This window comes from Cherax quadricarinatus, chromosome 7 (genome assembly GCF_038502225.1).
Source record: "Cherax quadricarinatus isolate ZL_2023a chromosome 7, ASM3850222v1, whole genome shotgun sequence".
Lineage (NCBI taxonomy): Eukaryota > Metazoa > Arthropoda > Malacostraca > Decapoda > Parastacidae > Cherax > Cherax quadricarinatus.
The window spans coordinates 23,081,528-23,100,361 of record NC_091298.1 but is presented as its reverse complement, the minus strand read 5'-3'; the positions used below and the strand labels follow the sequence as shown (position 1 = coordinate 23,100,361).

The following is an 18,834-nucleotide window of genomic DNA, read 5'->3' as shown; positions in this document are numbered from 1 at the left end:
ACCTGTGACCAGCGGGGTCCCACAGGGGTCAGTCCTAGGACCAGTGCTGTTTCTGGTATTTGTGAACGACATGACGGAAGGAATAGACTCTGAAGTGTCCATGTTTGCAGATGACGTGAAGTTGATGAGAAGAATTCATTTGATCGAAGATCAGGCACAGCTACAAAGGGATCTGGAGAGGCTGCAGGCCTGGTCCAGCAATTGGCCCCTGGGGTTCACCCCCACCAAGTGCAAAGTCATGAAGACTGGGGAAGGGCAAAGAAGACTGCAGACGTAGTGCAGTCTAGGGAGCCAGAGACTACAAACCTCACTCAAGGAAAAAGAGCTTGGGGTGAGTATAACACCAGGCACATCTCCTGAAGCGCACATCAACCAAACAACTGCTGCAGCATGTGGGCGCCTAGCAAACCTCGGAACAGCATTCCAACATCTTAATAAGGAATCGTTCAGGACCCTGTACACCGTGTATGTTAGGCCCATATTGGAGTATGCAGCACCAGTTTGGAACCCACACCTAGCCAAGCACGTAAAGACACTAGAGAAAGTGCAAAGGTTTGCAACAAGACTAGTCCCAGAGCTAAGGGGTATATCCGACGAGGAGAGGTTAAGGGAAATCGACCTGACGACACTGGAGGACAGGAGAGAGAGGGAGGACATGATAACGACATACAAAATTCTGAGAAGAATTGTTGTTGTTTGTCCGTCGATTCGACGAGGACCATCTAGTCATCCTGGGGTTGAAGTTGGTGGGTATGCAGATGACTTGTCAGGCCAATCCGCCCACGAAATATTCTCTGGCAGTGTGGACAGGGAAGGGTGGCGGCATCGAGGGGTCTGATGGCTCTGGTCTTCCTCGCCTGCCTGCGCTGCTCAGGTAGTGAGATTCTGCTTGCCTCGCAGGATGTTGCCCCTTTCTGGACAACTGCTCGCCAGTCATTCCTGTCCTGAGCTATCAGCTCCCACATGGTGTGGTTGATGTTGAAAGCTCTCGGAGCAGTCTTAAGGATGTCCTTGTAGCACTTCTTTTGGCCTCCTTGAGAGCGCTTTCCATGCTGCAGTTCGCCAAACAAGAGTTTCTTTGGCAGCCGGTGGTCTGGCATGCGAGCAACGTGAAGAATTGACAAGGTGGACAAAGACAGGATGTTCCAGAGATGGGATACAGCGACAAGGGGAGACAATTGGAAGTTGAAGACACAGATGAATCACAGGGATGTTAGGAAGTATTTCTTCAGCCACAGAGTAGTCAGGAAGTGGAATAGTTTGGGAAGCGATGTAGTGGAGGCAGGATCCATACATAGCTTTAAGCAGAGGTATGATAAAGCTCACAGTTCAGGAGTGACCTAGTAGCAACCAGTGAAGAGGCGGGGCCAGGAGCTAGGACTCAACCCCTGCAACCTCAACTAGGTGAGTACACACTGTCTTCCTCAGCTGGGCCTTCAATTCCTCCAAAATCTCGGACTCGGCCCCCACCAGTTACCAATAGTCCTTACCAACCTATTGTTCCTCCACATTTAACTTTCCCTACCTCTGTCTTGCTCCTTGACGTCTCCTGTGTCTGTGACAGTTATGAAAATACTGGTTTTCCCCTCCCCACATACTGTATCTACCCCCTCTGTCCCCACGTAGATTCCTTCATCCCACTAGACAACTACCCCTCTCTTCCCCTCTTGCCATCTTGGCAGCTGCCAATATTTCTCTGCTCCATCTCCCACCTCTTGCATCACTACCTACCACGTCTTGCCTTCATTAACTATTAAGAGACAAAACCTGCAAGGGACGTCGCCTCCTGTCCTTCCCACACCCCTTTCATATTTTCACCCTCTGCCACCCTCTTAACCTGCTTTTATCTACGCCTTCCCTTTATAGTCGCTCGCCAATCCCTTATTACTAATTTACTGCTACTACCACACATCGACTTGCTAGTTACCCTAACCCCAAGTCATCACCTGCTTCCGATGATGACTTTCTTACAGTGGAATATCAGAGGTTACAGGGATAATCAGGGAAGCTCCAAATGTTGATATTCCAGTTTTTCCCTGTATATATATGTGTTTACATAAGCCAAAATTACGTTCCACTATTGTCCTTCCTATTACAATCACTCGGCCCATTTCCCAACAAGGCATAAAGCGAGAGGGTACTTCTTGTGCCTAATGATGTTGCTTATTCCTGGCTTTCAGTTTGTACTTCATTATACTGCAACTCGTGTCTAATTAGACAAATGGTACATGGTCTGATATTTGTATCCTTTTCTTTCTCGCCTATTACCTATTCCTGACGTTCACTTCGATTTCTTCCTGACCTACATTAATCTTTTTATTAGGTGATATCAATGATATTTGTTCTGAGGGGTTTCGCTGTGACTTGTGGGCACCAGTTGGAGGTTATTTTCACTCCTCTTCTATGCATTTGGATTCTTGCACTCGTACTCTTTCCGGTATAAATACCCTTGTATGCTGGATTTTCATTGGTCAGTAGTATTTATTATTATTATTATAATCAAAAAGAAGCGCTAAGCCACAAGGGCTATACAGCGCTGCAGGGTAGGGAAGGAAGCGAGGGTATTGGATGGCAGAAGGGAGGAGGGATGATCAGTAGGTTACAGAAAACAGCGGGGCAGGGGATAGTACGGGGGTAGGGGGTAGCAAGAGATTGAAGTAGAAAGGGCTGAAGGTATCAGAATTTGTGAAGTAAGTCAGTTGTTGTCAAAAAGTCAATGAGAGAGTCTGGATGAAAGGTGGGTCCATCAGCGAGAAGGGAAGGTAAAGAGAGAGCAGCAGAGCGAAGACGACGACGGAGGTAAATTCTGCGTGCTCGTTGATAAAGTGGGCAGTCCAACAGAATGTGGCTGACTGATAATGGAGCTTGGCAATTCTCACAGAGAGGAGCAGGGCGCCTCTCCATGAGATATCCATGAGTAAGACGAGTATGGCCAATGCGAAGACGGGAGAGAGTAGTCTCTCAACCTCGACACTGGTGATAAGAAGACGGCCAGTAACCTATACTCGGTTTAATAGATTGAAGTTTGTTGCCGAGCATAGTAGACCAACGTTGTTGCCAACGGGTGTGAAGTTGGGAAGATATTGCAGCAAAATAGTCCGTAAATGGAATACCTCTACATGAAACTGGTAGGTCATGTACTGCTGACCACACAGCAGTGTCTGCCTGTTCATTGCCCTGTACGTCAACATGACCAGGGACCCAACAAAAAACAATATCTTTATGCTTGGTAAAGATGCGGCGCAGCCAAAGTTGGATACGGAGGACTAAGGGGTGAGGTGTATCAAATTTCTGTATAGCCTGTAAAGCACTAAGGGAATCTGAGACAACCACAAATGATGACACAGGCATAGATGCAATACGGATAAGTGCTGTAAGGATGGCATACAATTCAGCAGTAAAAATACTAGCCGAAGATAGTAAATGCCCTTGTACGACGCTGTCCGGAAACACTGCTGCGAATCCTACGCCGTCAGAAGACTTAGAGCCATCTGTGTACACAGCAATGGCATGAGAATGAGAGTGAAAGTGGTCAAGAAAATGAGAGCGGGAAGCGACCGTAGACAGTTGGGCTTTCGAGCAAGGGAGAGAGAAAAAACAGACTCGAACAGCTGGAACTTCCCAGGGGGGGTAGGGAAAAGTGAGATGCTACATGTACATAGAAAGGTGGTAATTGAAGAGAATTCAAGAGCGAATGAAGGCGAAGAGAGAAGGGACGGTGTAAACAGGGGCGGCGAACAAATAAAGAATGTCTACTAATATCAGTGACCATTCTATAAATGAAAGGATTGCGGAGATCATGAGAGCATACATAGTAGCGAAGGCAATGGGCATCACGGCGATCGGATAAGGATGGAACGTTCGCTTCTGCATAGAGGCTCTCGACAGGGGAAGAGCGAAAAGCACCAAGGCATAAACGTAATCCTTGGTGATGAATGGGGTTAAGGCTAGAGAGAGTAGCAGGAGATGCCGCTGAATAGATCTGGTCACTATAATCAAGTTTCGATAAGATAAGGGTGGAATGTAGGCGAAGGAGGGTTCGACGATCAGCTCCCCATGAAAGATGAGCAAGGGTTTTAAGGAGGTTCAGCCGGCTGTGGCAAGTTGCCTTCAGAGAGGTAATGTGAGGTTTCCAGGATAACCTACGATCAAAGAGGAGGCCCAGAAACTTGACTGTATCACGTTCAGGGATACGGGAGCCATAGAGGTACAAAGGATGATCGGAGATGACAGAGCGTCTAGTGAAAGTAATTTGGTGGGTTTTAGTGCTGGAAAATTTAAACCCACGTGTGGTGGCCCAATTGGAAACACGGTCGACTGCATGCTGGAGAGAAACTGTAATAAGGTGACAGTCAGCGCCTGCACAGGCAATAGCGAAGTCATCAACATAGAGTGATGACCAAATATTTGATGGAAGACTAGAGGCCAAATCAATAATAGCAAGGAGAAAAAGTATTGTGCTCAGAACACATCCCTGGGGGACACCTTCAGCTTGGATAAAGTCCGGGGAGAGCACATTATTAACCCGAACACGGAAATGCCTGTCAGTTAAAAAGTTCTTAAGGAAGGATGGTAGATTGCCTCGAAGGCCTAAGGAGTGGGCTTGGGCTAAAATATTATACCTCCAAGTTGTGTCATATGCCTTCTCAAGGTCAAAAAATATGGCAATAACTGAGTGGTTATTCGCAAAGGCATTACGAACATACGTATCCAAGCGTAGTAAGGGGTCTATGGTAGAACGTCCCTTATGAAAGCCATATTGACGAGTGGAGAGACTGTTGTGTGTCTCTAAATACCACACTAAACGTCTATTTACTAGGCGTTCCATCACTTTGCAAACTGCACTGGTAAGAGCAATGGGACGATAGTGGGAGGTTTCATGTCCCGTAGTGCCTGGTTTGCGGAAAGGGAGAACAATGGCGGATTTCCACAGCTGTGGAAGAACTCCTTGTGACCAAATAAGATTGTAAAGGCGTAATAGGACTGCAAGGGCTGACTGATGTAAATGTTGTAGCATACGAATATGAATGTCGTCGGGCCCAGCTGCCGATGATCGGCAAGCTGAGAGTGTTGCCTCCAGTTCTTGAAGTGTAAAAGGCACATTATACTGTTCTTCTCTGAGAGAAGAAAAGTCCAAGGGTGCTAACTCTCTGGCAGACTTTGAGGAAAGAAATGAGGGGCATAGATGGAGTCCCTGAGAAATACGGACCAGATGATTGCCAATTTCATTGGCAACATCTAGTGGGTTTGCTATATCAACACCGGCAACCCGCAGAACAGGAGCCGGGTCAGGAGAATATTTACCACTCAGTTTTCGTACTTTTTTCCAGACTGCACTCATAGAGGAAGCAGAGGTGATGGTGGAGACATAATCTCACCAGCAAGTGCGTTTAGCGTCATGGATGACACGGCGAGCGATCGCACACTTCTGCTTAAATTCAAGAAGTCTCTCTGTGGTTCTATTGTACCGGTACCTGCCCCATGCAGCACGTTTCAAACGTACTGCACGAGCACAAGCAGGAGACCACCAAGGCACGCATTTCTGAGAATACCTGCCCGAAGTTTGGGGTATAGAATGAGAAGCTGCAGTTAAAACGGAGGACGAGAAGAGGTGTAAAAGCTCATCGATGGAGGATGAAGAAGGAACCTCTCTAAAAACAGTTAGGTGTGAGTAAAGGTTCCAATTTGCCTGATCAAATTGCCAGCGTGGGATGCGAAGAGGTGGTGAATATGAAGGGGAAGTAAGAATGATTGGGAAATGATCGCTGTCATGTAAGTCCGGAAGAACAGACCAAGTGAAGTCTAATGCGGCGGAGGAAGAGCAGACTGAGAGATCGATGCAAGAGAGAGTGTGAGTCCGAGGATCAAAATGGGTGTGAGTACCTGTATTTAAAACATGGAGGGGGTGGGTGGCAAGAAAAGCCTCTAACTGAATGCCACGGGAATCACAGTGAGACTCCCCCAGAGGAAATGGTGGGCATTAAAATCACCAAGTAACAGAATCGGTGGTGGTAATGACGAAACAAGAAAGGCAATATCCGGAATAGATAATGCCCGAGAAGGAGAGAGATATAAAGAACAGAGCGTATACCACCTATGCAAGTGGATACGGGCTGCTGTGTAATGCAGTGAAGTACGAACAAATAGCTGATGGTACGGAATATCAGTGTGTAGAAGAAGGGCACTTTCATTAAAGGTCCCATCAGGAAAAGGATCTGAAGAATACAATAAATTATAGCCTGAGATGGGAGAGATAACAGCAGAGTGTAATTTTGGTTCCTGTAAGCAAACACCAACAGGGGAAAACTGGGAGAGTAACATCTGAAGCTCACCCCGATTACCCCTGAGGCCGCGTATATTCCACTGTAAATAAGCCATGATTGGCAATGATAAAGATACCTGAAATCCGCAGGTAAGGGTTCCTACGGACTAGAGGGGTTAGAAAAGTCCACATGCGGAGGCGGAGGCAGTGGAAAACTGTAATGGACTGTAGGGGGACGCGGAAGGGTGGAGGGAACTGGAGAAGCATCAAGCAGCGAAGGAACGGTGCGCTGTGAAGAAAGGAGTTGCGCAGATGAAGTAGAGGAGAGAGGAGGAGCGGAGGGTGGATCAGTGTCTATTGATGGTTTGGTCTCTGCAATATATTCAGAGATTGCTTCAAGTGTTTCAGAATTCAGAGACATCGTATGGGAGACAATATTGGAAATGGTAGGGGGAGGATGAGTAAAGATTGGAACTGTAATGGACTGTACCAAGGTAGGGGGACGCGGAAGGGTGGAGGGAACTGGAGAAGCATGGAAGGGGACAGAAGAGGCAGAAACCTGGAAGGTGGCCAAAGAGGAAGAAACTTGGGAGGGAACAGGGGAGGAAGGTACAGTACAAAGAGGAGGGTGAACCTCTACACTTGTAACAGAGCCAGTGAGAGGGGGAGAACCAGGTATAGAGACAGGGAAGGGAAAATGAGGAGGTGGAAGATGGGTAGGAGGTGTTAACGGACCTTTTTTTGACTTTTGAGAAGTAGAGGGACGATTGGGAGGAGGTGTCATACGAGATCTCGTCGCTACTGAGGCTTGAGAGAGAACACGAAGAAGCAAGATCAGACTGAGACGTTGAAGTAGGGACGTCTGAGCCGAGGACAGCAAAAGAATTAGCTACAGGAGTGACTATGGGAGAGGTAACCACAGAGGTGGGTGCAGAAGATGGGATACCAGAAGTGGGGGGACGTTTTGAAACACGGGAATAAGAAACACGAGGTAGTCTCCCTTGGAGGCGGAGATGAGAAACTGCCGTGGCATAAGGGAGACCTTCTGCCTCTTTGAGGTAACGGATTTCCCGCTCGTTTAAGTAGACTTGACAATGGCGAGAGTACGAAGGGTGAGCCTCATGATAATTAAGGCAAGAGGGAGGTCGATTGCAAGACGTATTAGAATGGTCATCGGCACCACAGACTGGGCATTCGGCGATAGATCTGCAATATTTCGCTGGATGGCCAAATCGCCAGCAATTTCTACACTGTTGTGGTGTAGGGATCACCTTTCGAACTTGTAACCGATGTCCTGCTACATAAACTGAGGATGGGAGATCACGGCTGTCAAAAGTTAAACGAGCCACATTGCTAGGGTATTGTCTCCGCCCACGGGCAGGAAGAATGTAAGTGTCTACCTTGAGGATTGGGAGATCTGGAGTTCCAGCTGTTCAAGAATGTCAGTGCCACATGTCTGGAAATTTTGTTGAACTATGGTATGGGGCAGAATGATGGTACCACTTCAAGAATTGAGGGAATGATGCTTTTCAATAGTTACAGGAACAGTATCGATATGGGAAAGACGAGAAAGCTCATGAGCCTGGGTAGCATTCTGTACAGTGATGATGCGCATACCGCTCTTAAGAGCATGAGAAGAAATATCTTTACCAACATGGCGTAGGAGTGCCTTGCCAATACTGTGGTCAGAAAGATAGGCAGTAGAGGAAGTCGGTCGTAAAGTGAAGAATTTAGTCCATTGTGCAGTCTGAAACTGAGCGTGGAAAGTTAGTGAAGGACGTGTCGATCTTTTCTGAGAAGAACGAGAAGGTGGAGAAGTATCATCAGCAGGTAATTGTCGTTGTCGTTTAGGCGTGGGACCAGAGTTAGTCCGACGTGGAATGGGCCGGCGATTCGAAAATTGCCGCACCGTAGAGGGAGAGGCCGGAAGCATAGTCAGAGGAGAGCGAAGGTTAGATAAATCGAAGGAGTCAGTCGAGGCCTCGGTACCTAAAGCGGGTGAGGAAACAGCACCGGCAAGAGGTACAGAGGCATGAGGAGTGTCCGAAGAGTGGTCCAAAGACGAGGCGGGGTCAGAACGGGGTGCGGTATCAAGAAGGGGCCCGGGGGTAGCAGGTTCATGGACTAGGGCTGCCATGGTTAGGTTACTTCTTTTTGTTTTTAAGAAAAAAAAGAAAGAAGAAAAGAAAATAAAAATAAAAAAGGGGGGACCGGGGAGGGATAGTTCCTAGGAGGAATGAAAGGGCCAGAAATCTCCCTCCGCACCCAAGAGGACCTCAGCACCGCAAGTAGCACAGATGCAGCATGGAACCCGTGCCATACCCTACCCATCATGCCAGTAAACCGGCAATCCGGGATAGCAACCTCACATCTGCCGAGCTACCTCGGTGGACAAAAGAGAGGGCAGCCAGAAATCCGCCACAAAGCATACCTCCTTCGGCTACCACCCCCGGAATCCGAAAGGTGGCTTCCAGAGATACACCCGTCGCCCGAGAGACACCCAAAGCCACCCTCCGGGATACCGGAGAGGGATCAGGACATCCCCAGGCAATCCAGATTCCACGGCAAACTACGCCACCGCCAAGAACCTCAATGGAATGGGATGGACCCCGGTACCCTTTCCCCTACCTAGGAACTAGCGTGCCTGTGGGGGAAAAAAAAAAAAAAAAAAAAAAAGGCCAAGAAGGAAGGGGAAAAGGGAGGGGTGGGGAGGAGGAAAGGAAAAAGGGGAGGATGGGATAGGGAACGGGGGATTGGGGGGTAATTAGGTTCGGTCTGAGGAAGTAGACCGACAGGTCTAATTCCTCAGACCAAGAGCCTCTTCACCACGCCAAAGAGCCCCCCTTGAAGAGGTGGTCAGTAGTAAATGATCTTCATGACATCCATAATTTCTCTTTACTTCTCATTCTGTTTAAAGGGTATAAAATTCTGACAGGTTGACGAGTAAGACACACGTGCAACAGTTGGCTATCTTTCTTGTTGAAACTTTTCGCCTACACAGTAGGCTTCATCAGTCAGGTACAGAGGCAACAGGAGTAGTGGGGAGGTAAAGATGATGTAATCATCAGTCCATCAGCCTTGGGGAAATAGTTTGATGTGGCGAGTACCTCAGCCTGGAAGAAAGAGTTCAGCCCATGGTCTGGAATGATATGAAACTGAAGCATGAGGATAGTCTTAAATACCCTTACGAGTTTAGGCTTTCCCATGATTGTTTATTAATAATGATCTTCCACAGCTACGTGACCTTGGGGAGGCAGTGTTGGGGGAAGACAGTTGGCCAGGTTGCCCTGGGCAGGACCCCTGCTCCCTTGCTGGCCAGCCCTGCCCACACCACACCATGTGAGTTAACCTCTAGTAATGCCCGTTCATTCAGATTACACATTGATAAAACGTAAATTTAAGAAGTAAATTGTTCACATGTTGTGTGTGTGGGTGTTTCAGGTGTGTTGATGTGGAGAGAGGGTGGGGTTGCGAGTGTGAGCCCGGGAGGGGAGGTGCTGACTGCACAGCCTCCACCCACCCAGCATCATTCTCCTCGAGTAGCTACGTCAAGGTGGCACTCTCGCTGGCCCCAGCACCCAACACCACCTCCATCCAACTGCGGTTAGTTCTTGAAACTTCGCTTTATATATCTTGTTCACACTTGTGTATATGGTACAAACTAGCCGAGAGTAAGACGGTACACAGAAATATGGTTAATGCGTATTTCCTCCACACAATCTAAGTCCCTCTTCAGCAAACAGTTACTTTCAGGTCAATGAAGAGGGCCTCAGTGAGAGGCTGATATATACAGTACTCAGTGCTTTTTGTGGAAAATTGCATTTATCTGAATGTAACTCATTATATACATAACAGAAAATGATAACAAAGATAATTATTATTTATCAGAGTTACATAGACAAGTAGGAATTTGGGACACCTAGGTCGGAAAAATGTCCCCCTTCGATACCTATCACTATCATAACCACAAGTTGCTCTGGACCTATTAATTAAATGAAATATACACACAGCAGGAATACTGGTAAATATATAAATTTGTGGACTGTATATTAAAAATAATGAATGGTTATATATATACACAATTACATAACAGAAGGAAAGTATATCTTAATGTCACTCACCAATTTGACTGGATATTAAGTTGTATCATACTCAGAAAAACCTCACTAACTAAATTTATGAAAACACTGGCCAGAATTATACACAAATCTAGAGAGCTTATCTGAGGTTCCTGGAGCTGTCTTGTCCAGTCGTCTGATATCTCAAGTTATGCAGGAATGCATGTCCAACTATTTTGCCTCCTATTTGAGAGGTGTCAGCCCAATTTTAACCTCTAGAGCACGAAAATTCCTTCCCATTACACTAACGTTGTATCCAATTCAAAACCAAGATGGCGAGTCTCTTGCGCATGCGCAGAGCCTCCCTGTTGGCTCCATTCTCTTCTTTTAAAAATACACTTTTAATCAAGTTTATTTACACAGCATAATATTGGGAAATTATTTTCCACACTGCGGCCAGGCGGAGGTCGTTGCTAAACGACTCAAATTGCTGATTTGGCAACGGTGGAGGACCTGGGTACATATAGGATCTGGCATCCACACGGCGACATATTACACAAGATTTAATCACCCTTTTTACACTTTGCCATCCTTGTAGAATCCAGAAAGTTTCCCTAATACAATTTAAGGCATCTTGTACCCCACCATGCATTACATTTTTATGGGCATTTAGCACAATTAAATTTGTTAGATGATGAGTTTTGGGCAGTAAGATAGGGTGTTTAGCATAATCACTCAATTCAGCATTTTGTAACCTACCTCTGCACCTAATTACATTGTTCTCTAAATACAGCCCCAATTTCTCGATTATGGAACCTTTCACAATTTTTCTTTCCATTATCAATTTAATCTCATTTCCATAGATTTCCTCCTGTAGCCTCTTTATCCAATATTCAAGAGGATGTGAAAACTTATATGATATATTCATCTTGTTTAAAAATTTAAACACCAACTTAGTTACATTGATTAGTTTGGGTAAAGAAGAATACCTATTTATATCAATGGCTAAGGGAGGACAAACTATTGGAGCGGTGGTCACAGTAATTTCAACAGGAGCAATATATGCCTTTTGTACAGGCCAATTAGCTTTATTTACCAACCAGCTTGGTCCTTTAAACCATGATACAGCATTTACAAATTTAGCATAAGGTAAACCTCGAGACAAGAAATCAGCTGGATTCTCCTCACCAGGTATATGATTAAATATTAACATATGCTGACCCAAACTATTATACTTCTCTTGCATCTGATTAATTTCAGCAACTCTGTTTTGTACGTACACAATTTTACTGTTTCCATTACGAATCCATTGTAAGGATACCTTATTATCAGACCAAATTACAGTGTCGCTAATATTTATCTCCTGTAACTTATTTCTTATATAATTAGCTAATTAGACACCTACATAAATGGCTGTTAATTCCAACTGAGGTAAGGTACGTGATTTAATTGGAGACACTTTAGCCTTAGACATAACAAGAGAAATAACACTATTACATTGAAGATAAGCAACTGCTCCATATGCCAATTTTGAAGCATCACAAAAAATATGGAGTATAGCTTTCCTATTTGGATTGGCCACCTGGCGTGGGAACTCCAACATTGGAATTTTTTCATAATCACCAATTAATTCATCCCACCTGTTAATGAATTCCTCAGGTAGAATTTCATCCCAAGCACATTTAAGTTTCCATGCTTCCTGAATTAATAATTTCCCTCTTATAGTAAGGGGTGACACTAAACCTAATGGATCAAAACATTTGGAAACTTCAGCAAGCAAAACTCTTAGTTAATTTATTGGGCATACTGTAATTATTAGGTTTTAACATTAACAAATCTCTCTCAGTATCCCAATTTAAACCCAATACATTACTACATTTTGGCACTTCATCTCCAGGGTAATCTTTTGTCCTTCAATTTGGACGAATTACTATTCCATTCTCTCAGAGGCATATTTGCACTTTGCATTATTTTATTAGCCTCTCCATAAGTCATTAACAGTTCCTCTTCAGTTGACGTCAAACCCAGGAAATTGTTCACATAAAATTGTTTGCTCATTACTTTACTCAATGGACTTCCCGTACATTTAAGGTGTGCATTTATCGTCGCTTGAAGTAGGAACGGACTGGATGTAGCACCAAATAATACACTCCTAAAGCGAAAGGTTTTCAGAGGGCTAAGTGGGTAAATAGGATTCTCAGGCCATAAGAAGTGGGTACAATCCCGGCCAGCCTCTTGTAAACCCACTCTTAGGAAAGCTTTACTTATGTCAGCCGTAAAGGCATAATTCTTTACTCTGAAATTTAATAAGATATCTCCTAATTTTTCAGTCAACGACGGACCTGTCATCAAACAGTCATTTAAACTAGGTACATTTTTGTTACTCCTGGCACTACAATTAAACACAATCCTCAAAGGAGTGGTCTTAGAATCCTTCTTCACTCCGTGATGTGGCAAATAGTGACCATAAATTTTGGCTTGCTCAAGAGGTACCTCTTCTATAAATTTATTAATTAACTGCTCAGCAATTATATCATTATAGGTGGTTAACAATTCTGGTGTCTTACTCAGTTCGCGGAGCTGAGCCTTTAATTGTCCATATGCCATTCTGTAATTAATGGGCAATTCTGGATGGTTCAGTCTCCACGGAAGTCGTACCAAGTATTGTCCAGATTCAAATTTTACATCTCTCAGGTATTGTTCTTGAGTAAAAGAATCGTCTGGACTTTCATCATTTACATTTATTCCAATGCTGTCTAATTCCCACAATTTATGCACTGGCTCAACACCATCCTCTATGGAAGAATTATACTGGGGTACGATTTCATGAGTAAGACACACAGTTATGGTATTTGTAGTTTCCTCTAGTCATGAATTATTATTACGAGGAATCCTACCATACATTACATGGCCTCCTGCAGTCTTCAAAAGGGTGACACCACATTTCTTTACCATACCCTTTACAAAGGAGGCATAATAGTCACTACCTATCAAAATATTTATTGGGCCTACAGAATCATCACTTACACCAGAAGGTGCTAAATTTACATTATGTGAGAGTCTTTCTGTAGCTTTACTAAGCCCTACTGTAGATATTTTCTCTGGAAGTCTATCTACAATTACTGCATTAACACGTTTTTTCTCATTGCCCAACCTGACAGTTACATAAACAGTGTCATACAATTGAGCCCTTTTATCCGAGAGAAAACCAGATAATTTTAAGTTGTGGGATCTCCCATCTGTACTTTCATACCATCAAGACATTTACGTTTAATGAAAGTACTTTGGGATCCATGGTCTAATAATGCAGTTACATTTTTTGATTTATGCCTATCATCAATTTTTACCTGTAACACAGGTAAGGCTACTTCAGTAAAACCATCATTATTAACATTAGCAGCAATTTTTACATTAGCTACTGTTGTCAGGATTGTCAACATTATCATTATTATCAACATTATCATATAGACCTTTACACATGAGTATATGGCGTCTTCCTTTGTGACATTGATAACAGAAGTTTAATTTGGCATAGCAGTCCTTTACATTGTGATTACCCAAACACCTGATGCATCTGTCAAGTTCCTCCAATCTTTCAACTTTATCATTCCATGAATTGTATGCATTGCAATTCTTAGAAAAATGAGTACCCTTGCAGAAGAGACAATCTCTCTTTTCTTTGACTGGTTTCTTATTAACTGGGCTACTCTTAGGAGGGTACTTATTCTTCTTACCTTGTGGAGAATCATTATTTCTGATTCCTGCTACTTGATATGCACCTATGCAACTCTTTTTAGGAAATGAATTTTGATTAACAACATTGGGATAATTTTTCCCTTTGTGAAACTTGACAGATACCTCAGAGTTATTATGTGTTGCATCTTTAAAATGAGTTAGTTGGCTGGTCTGCAACTGCACAATTAATTCTTGTAGACCTAGTCTTATTTCCTCCAGACCAAAATAGCCCTTGTGATATTTGTTCGAGAGCCATTCAAGTGTTTTAAAGTTTAATTTATTCTGTACCATGGCACTCAATAACCAGTCTGATTCCTTCAGATTATATTTATTATTTAAAGTTTTGAGAGTGCTCTCCAGTTTAACTCTAAACTGCTGTAAACCTTTGTAAGTGTGATCTGGAGATTTTAAATTAACAATGATATTCACTAGATCCAGCCTACTTTGTTCTATATTACCATAAGTGACCTTCAACAAGTCAACTGCTTCCTTGTAAGAGTTATCTACATTGGGAAAGGCTTGTATGAGTAAGTGAGCATCTCCTCTTACCTGTCCTTTGAGGTAAAATAATTTAGTTACACAGGCTAGGTCACTCCTGTCATGCACAGCTGCTTTAAAAATTGACCAAAATTCCTCCCAATTTTCTCCAGGATTAAACACAGGCAAACACAATTCTGGGAGTTTTGGCAAAGACATATTATTTGTTGGAGCAGACTGACCAACTGCCTGGTTTACACATTTTAATTTATTCAAGGCCTGACTTTTACAAGAAAGAATCTTTTCCTCTAATTCATAATACTGATTAATCATGAGATCTATTTCAGTCTCATCTACACAGTTTACTAATAAATCTTCATATTTGTTATAATATAATTTGTATGAATCATATCTATTCCCTAAGCATCTAAATACAATTTTAAATCATCAGTATTCACAGTTTTTTGATTCATTAATTCCAAGCACTTATTATATGCCTTGATTACATGAACTTTTCTAGCCTGTATTGATGCTTTCTTTACTCTATATTCCATATGTTTGTCTTCTACATTAATTTCCTTATTTTCAGCCATGATGCAATGTATTAAATTCAACTTAATAACACTGATTATGTACTAAATTATGCACTTTATAAAGGTAAATAGTACAACTTACCTTTAAATAAATTCTAGCTACTTGAGCTTAGCAATTACATGTAAAAAATTGTAATATAAATTTTAAATACACATTAATAATGTTAGCTACATTGAGCTTAGCAATTACACATGTAAGAAATTTATATGTAAATTTTAAATGTACTTTAATACAAACCTTTAGCCAGCCTTGGCTTATCAAAATTATTATACAAATTAATATAAATCCTTGCCAGAATTTGGCATAGCAAAATTAATATTATACACATTAATATAATTATTAACACTTGCCTTATCAATTACACATACACTGATATAAATCTTGGCCAGAATTGTCTTATCAAATTAATATTGTAATAATTATAATCCACTACACATTAAGTAAAATTAATATACACATTAATATAATTAGCAACACCTGGCTTATCAATTACACATACACTGATATAAATCTTGGCCAGAATTGTCTTATCACATTAATATTATACAAATTAATATAAACTTAGCCAGACTTGACTTATCAAAATTAATATTGTAATAATTATAATCCACTACACATTAAATAAATTTGTGAACTTAACATCCACTTCACTCTGTCATTTCACATACAATTATTAAGTAATTAACCAATTAATGACTTCACTAATTACCTCCGGTTCAAGAAGGACCAACGCGCAAATTAAATGTGGATAATTGCATTTATCTGAATGTAACTCATTATATACATAACAGAAAATGATAACAAAGATAATTATTATTTATCAGAGTTACATAGACAAGTAGGAATTTGGGACACCTAGGTCGCAAAAATGTCCCCCTTCGATACCTACCACTGTCATAACCACAAGTTGCTCTGGACCTATTAATTAAATGAAATATACATACAGCAGGAATACTGGTAAATATATAAATTTGTGGACTGTATATTAAAAATAATGAATGGTTACATATATATATACACAATTACATAACAGAAGGAAAATATATCTTAATGTCACTCACTAATTTGACTGGATATTAAGTTGTATCATACTCAGAAAAACCTCACTAACTAAATTTATGAAAACACTGGCCAGAATTATACACAAATCTAGAGAGCTTATCTGAGGTTCCTGGAGCTATCTTTTCCAGTCGTCTGATATCTCAAGTTATGCAAGAATGCATGTCCAACAATTTCGCCTCCTATTTGAGAGGTGTCAGCCCAATTTTAACCTCTAGAGCACGAAAATTCCTTCCCATTACACTAACGTTGTATCCAATTCAAAACCAAGATGGCGAGTCTCTTGCGCTTGCGCAGAGCCTCCCTGTCGGCTCCATTCTCTTCTTTTAAAAATACACTTTTAATCAAGTTTATTTACACAGCATAATATTGGGAAATTATTTTCCACACTTTTTGCCGAATCCTTGAACATGAGAGTGCTACTTAACTAATGCTTGTAATTCTTATGTGCTTGAATTTATGTGCTTATGTCTATACTATATGCAATAAGATCACGATAAACAGGTGATATCACAATATGCAAAACAATCACTGTGGTTGTTTTGCATGTGTGTGTGTGTGTGTATATATATATATATATATATATATATATATATATATATATATATATATATATATATATATATATATATATATATATATATATCCATATATATCCATCCGAATTAGTCAGTCAGGTCGAACTGCCCTCAAAATTTAACTTCCAGAATTTTATCTTAAAGATTGATAAATGTTTTTTCATTGTTATTGTTGTAAAAAATAGTTTTGTGCCAAACTTAGAAGCTTTTTTGGTAATGGAATGATTACTCATTAATTCCTCGCTGTTTTTACTGTTACAGTTTTTCCCCCTGTTACAAGTCGTAGGTTTCTTTTCCCTGACAAAACTACCCGATACAGTGGCTGTCAGATAAACACACATGAATAAAGCTATCAGGTTCATGGAGATTTCGATTCTATTTTACTTATATTCAATTTATCACTATGATCGTGAACTTTCACTAATGTTAATAGTGTAAAGTTTCTCTCTATAACCTCAGGTACAGGACTTGGGAAGAATGGGGTCAGCTGATAGCGGTGACCTCCCAACATGGACGGGACCTTGCTGCCTTACACCTGGTGGACGGTCATGTCTGTCTCAAGATGCTGCTTCATCCTACTGCTCTCGTCCATCTCTGCCTCTCTCAGGTGCTTCTTACCGACGGAGAGTGGCACACTGTTTACGTCCGCAGGTGAGTGTCAACTGTGAGTTGATCTCGTTCTGTCAGTTTCATTAGTTAGGGTGACAAACGGTGTTATGGCAACAACGTAAACTGAATCTTCTGTTTGTGGATTATATGGTTTGTTACTTAACATTTTTCATATATAAATAGAGTACACTATAATAAGTCTGTTGGCCTATACTAAGCAGGGTCTACTCGTCTCATGTTCGACAATTACTAAGATACATTTGTCTAGCCTAAAGAGCTGAACTTATATAAGAGCATCATTTAGTAGTGTTCATTAAAATATTGATTTGCGAGTCTATAAATAAATTTTAAGACTTAAAAAATTCCATATGTTATTTTTTTCTGGAACAATTATCATAGATATGGACAGTGGGTGGAGTTGCAGGTGGATGAAGGAGATGGACCACTGTACAATGCTACACCCACCCCAGCAACGCTACAGGGGTGGTCGACGCCTCTCCTGATAGACAGGCAGGAGGGCGTACATGTAGGAGGGTCGCCAGAGTATGTTGGTGTGAGTCTCTACACAGTCCATCATGACTTTCATGACGGTAACAGCATTAATATCTCTTGTTAATTTTGTATTTACAGCAGATTAGATTTAGATTAGTATTTACATCATTAGTGTTAAAACAAGATATATTTCGGTGGTTGTGCGACCCTAGGAAGGTATCCCAGCCTCCTGTTCTTCAGTGTACACGATAGCAATAGTACAGAGTGCGACATAACTTTCTTACGCAATTAAATATTAGTAGAGATTTCAAAGGGAATCAGAAGAGACATTCACAAGTCATTATATGTAGACTAATATCCAAATTTAATAAAAATGGTAAATTATAACATCCTAAACCTAATTGAAACCTTTCTATAAAATAAAATCTTATTTCTACAAGTACATATATAAGTATACAAGCCTAGCTGGTATCAATATACTACTACATAGAAAGCCCCCTTTTTATGCGAAGCATTTCTGGCAAATTACGCCAATTTTGTCGCAGTCGACTAACACCCAGGTACCTATTTTACTGGTGGGTGAACATTGGACAGCAGGTATCTTAAGGAAACACCAGCTTTGAAGCTAAACTAACGAGACATTCTCCTATTACTTGAGAGATCAGTATCTTAGAACACACTACTTATAAATCTTGAAGCCGCTCAGTCTAAATTATCAAGTTCTCATTGTTGAAGCTAATCGGGTGTAACACTTGCAAGTTATTACTATCGTTTGCAAAGTAGTATTTCAATTTTCCCATTTTCTTTCATAAAAATGACATTGATACCTACACAGGTGCCAAAATTAATCCAAAATGTTCTCAAAGATTAACAAACATTTAAATAAGAAGTTGGGTAATTTAGCGTTATTAAAGCTTTGTGTGAAAAATTATTATTAGCAAATCACCTGCAGGAGGTTTACAGGGTATTA

At 41.6% G+C, this 18,834-nt stretch overlaps 1 protein-coding gene across 1 annotated transcript in view; it reads left to right on the top strand.

The window, feature by feature from the left end:
- The window catches only part of LOC128687001 (putative neural-cadherin 2), a 1,231,968-nt gene that overhangs the window by 1,173,511 nt on the left and 39,623 nt on the right, over nucleotides 1-18,834 (top strand). Inside the window, exons 25-28 of the mRNA XM_070082105.1 lie at nucleotides 9,498-9,601; nucleotides 9,704-9,865; nucleotides 17,223-17,414; nucleotides 17,772-17,962. Coding sequence (XP_069938206.1) covers nucleotides 9,498-9,601; nucleotides 9,704-9,865; nucleotides 17,223-17,414; nucleotides 17,772-17,962 — 649 coding nt within the window. The remainder of the gene's footprint in view (nucleotides 1-9,497; nucleotides 9,602-9,703; nucleotides 9,866-17,222; nucleotides 17,415-17,771; nucleotides 17,963-18,834) is intronic.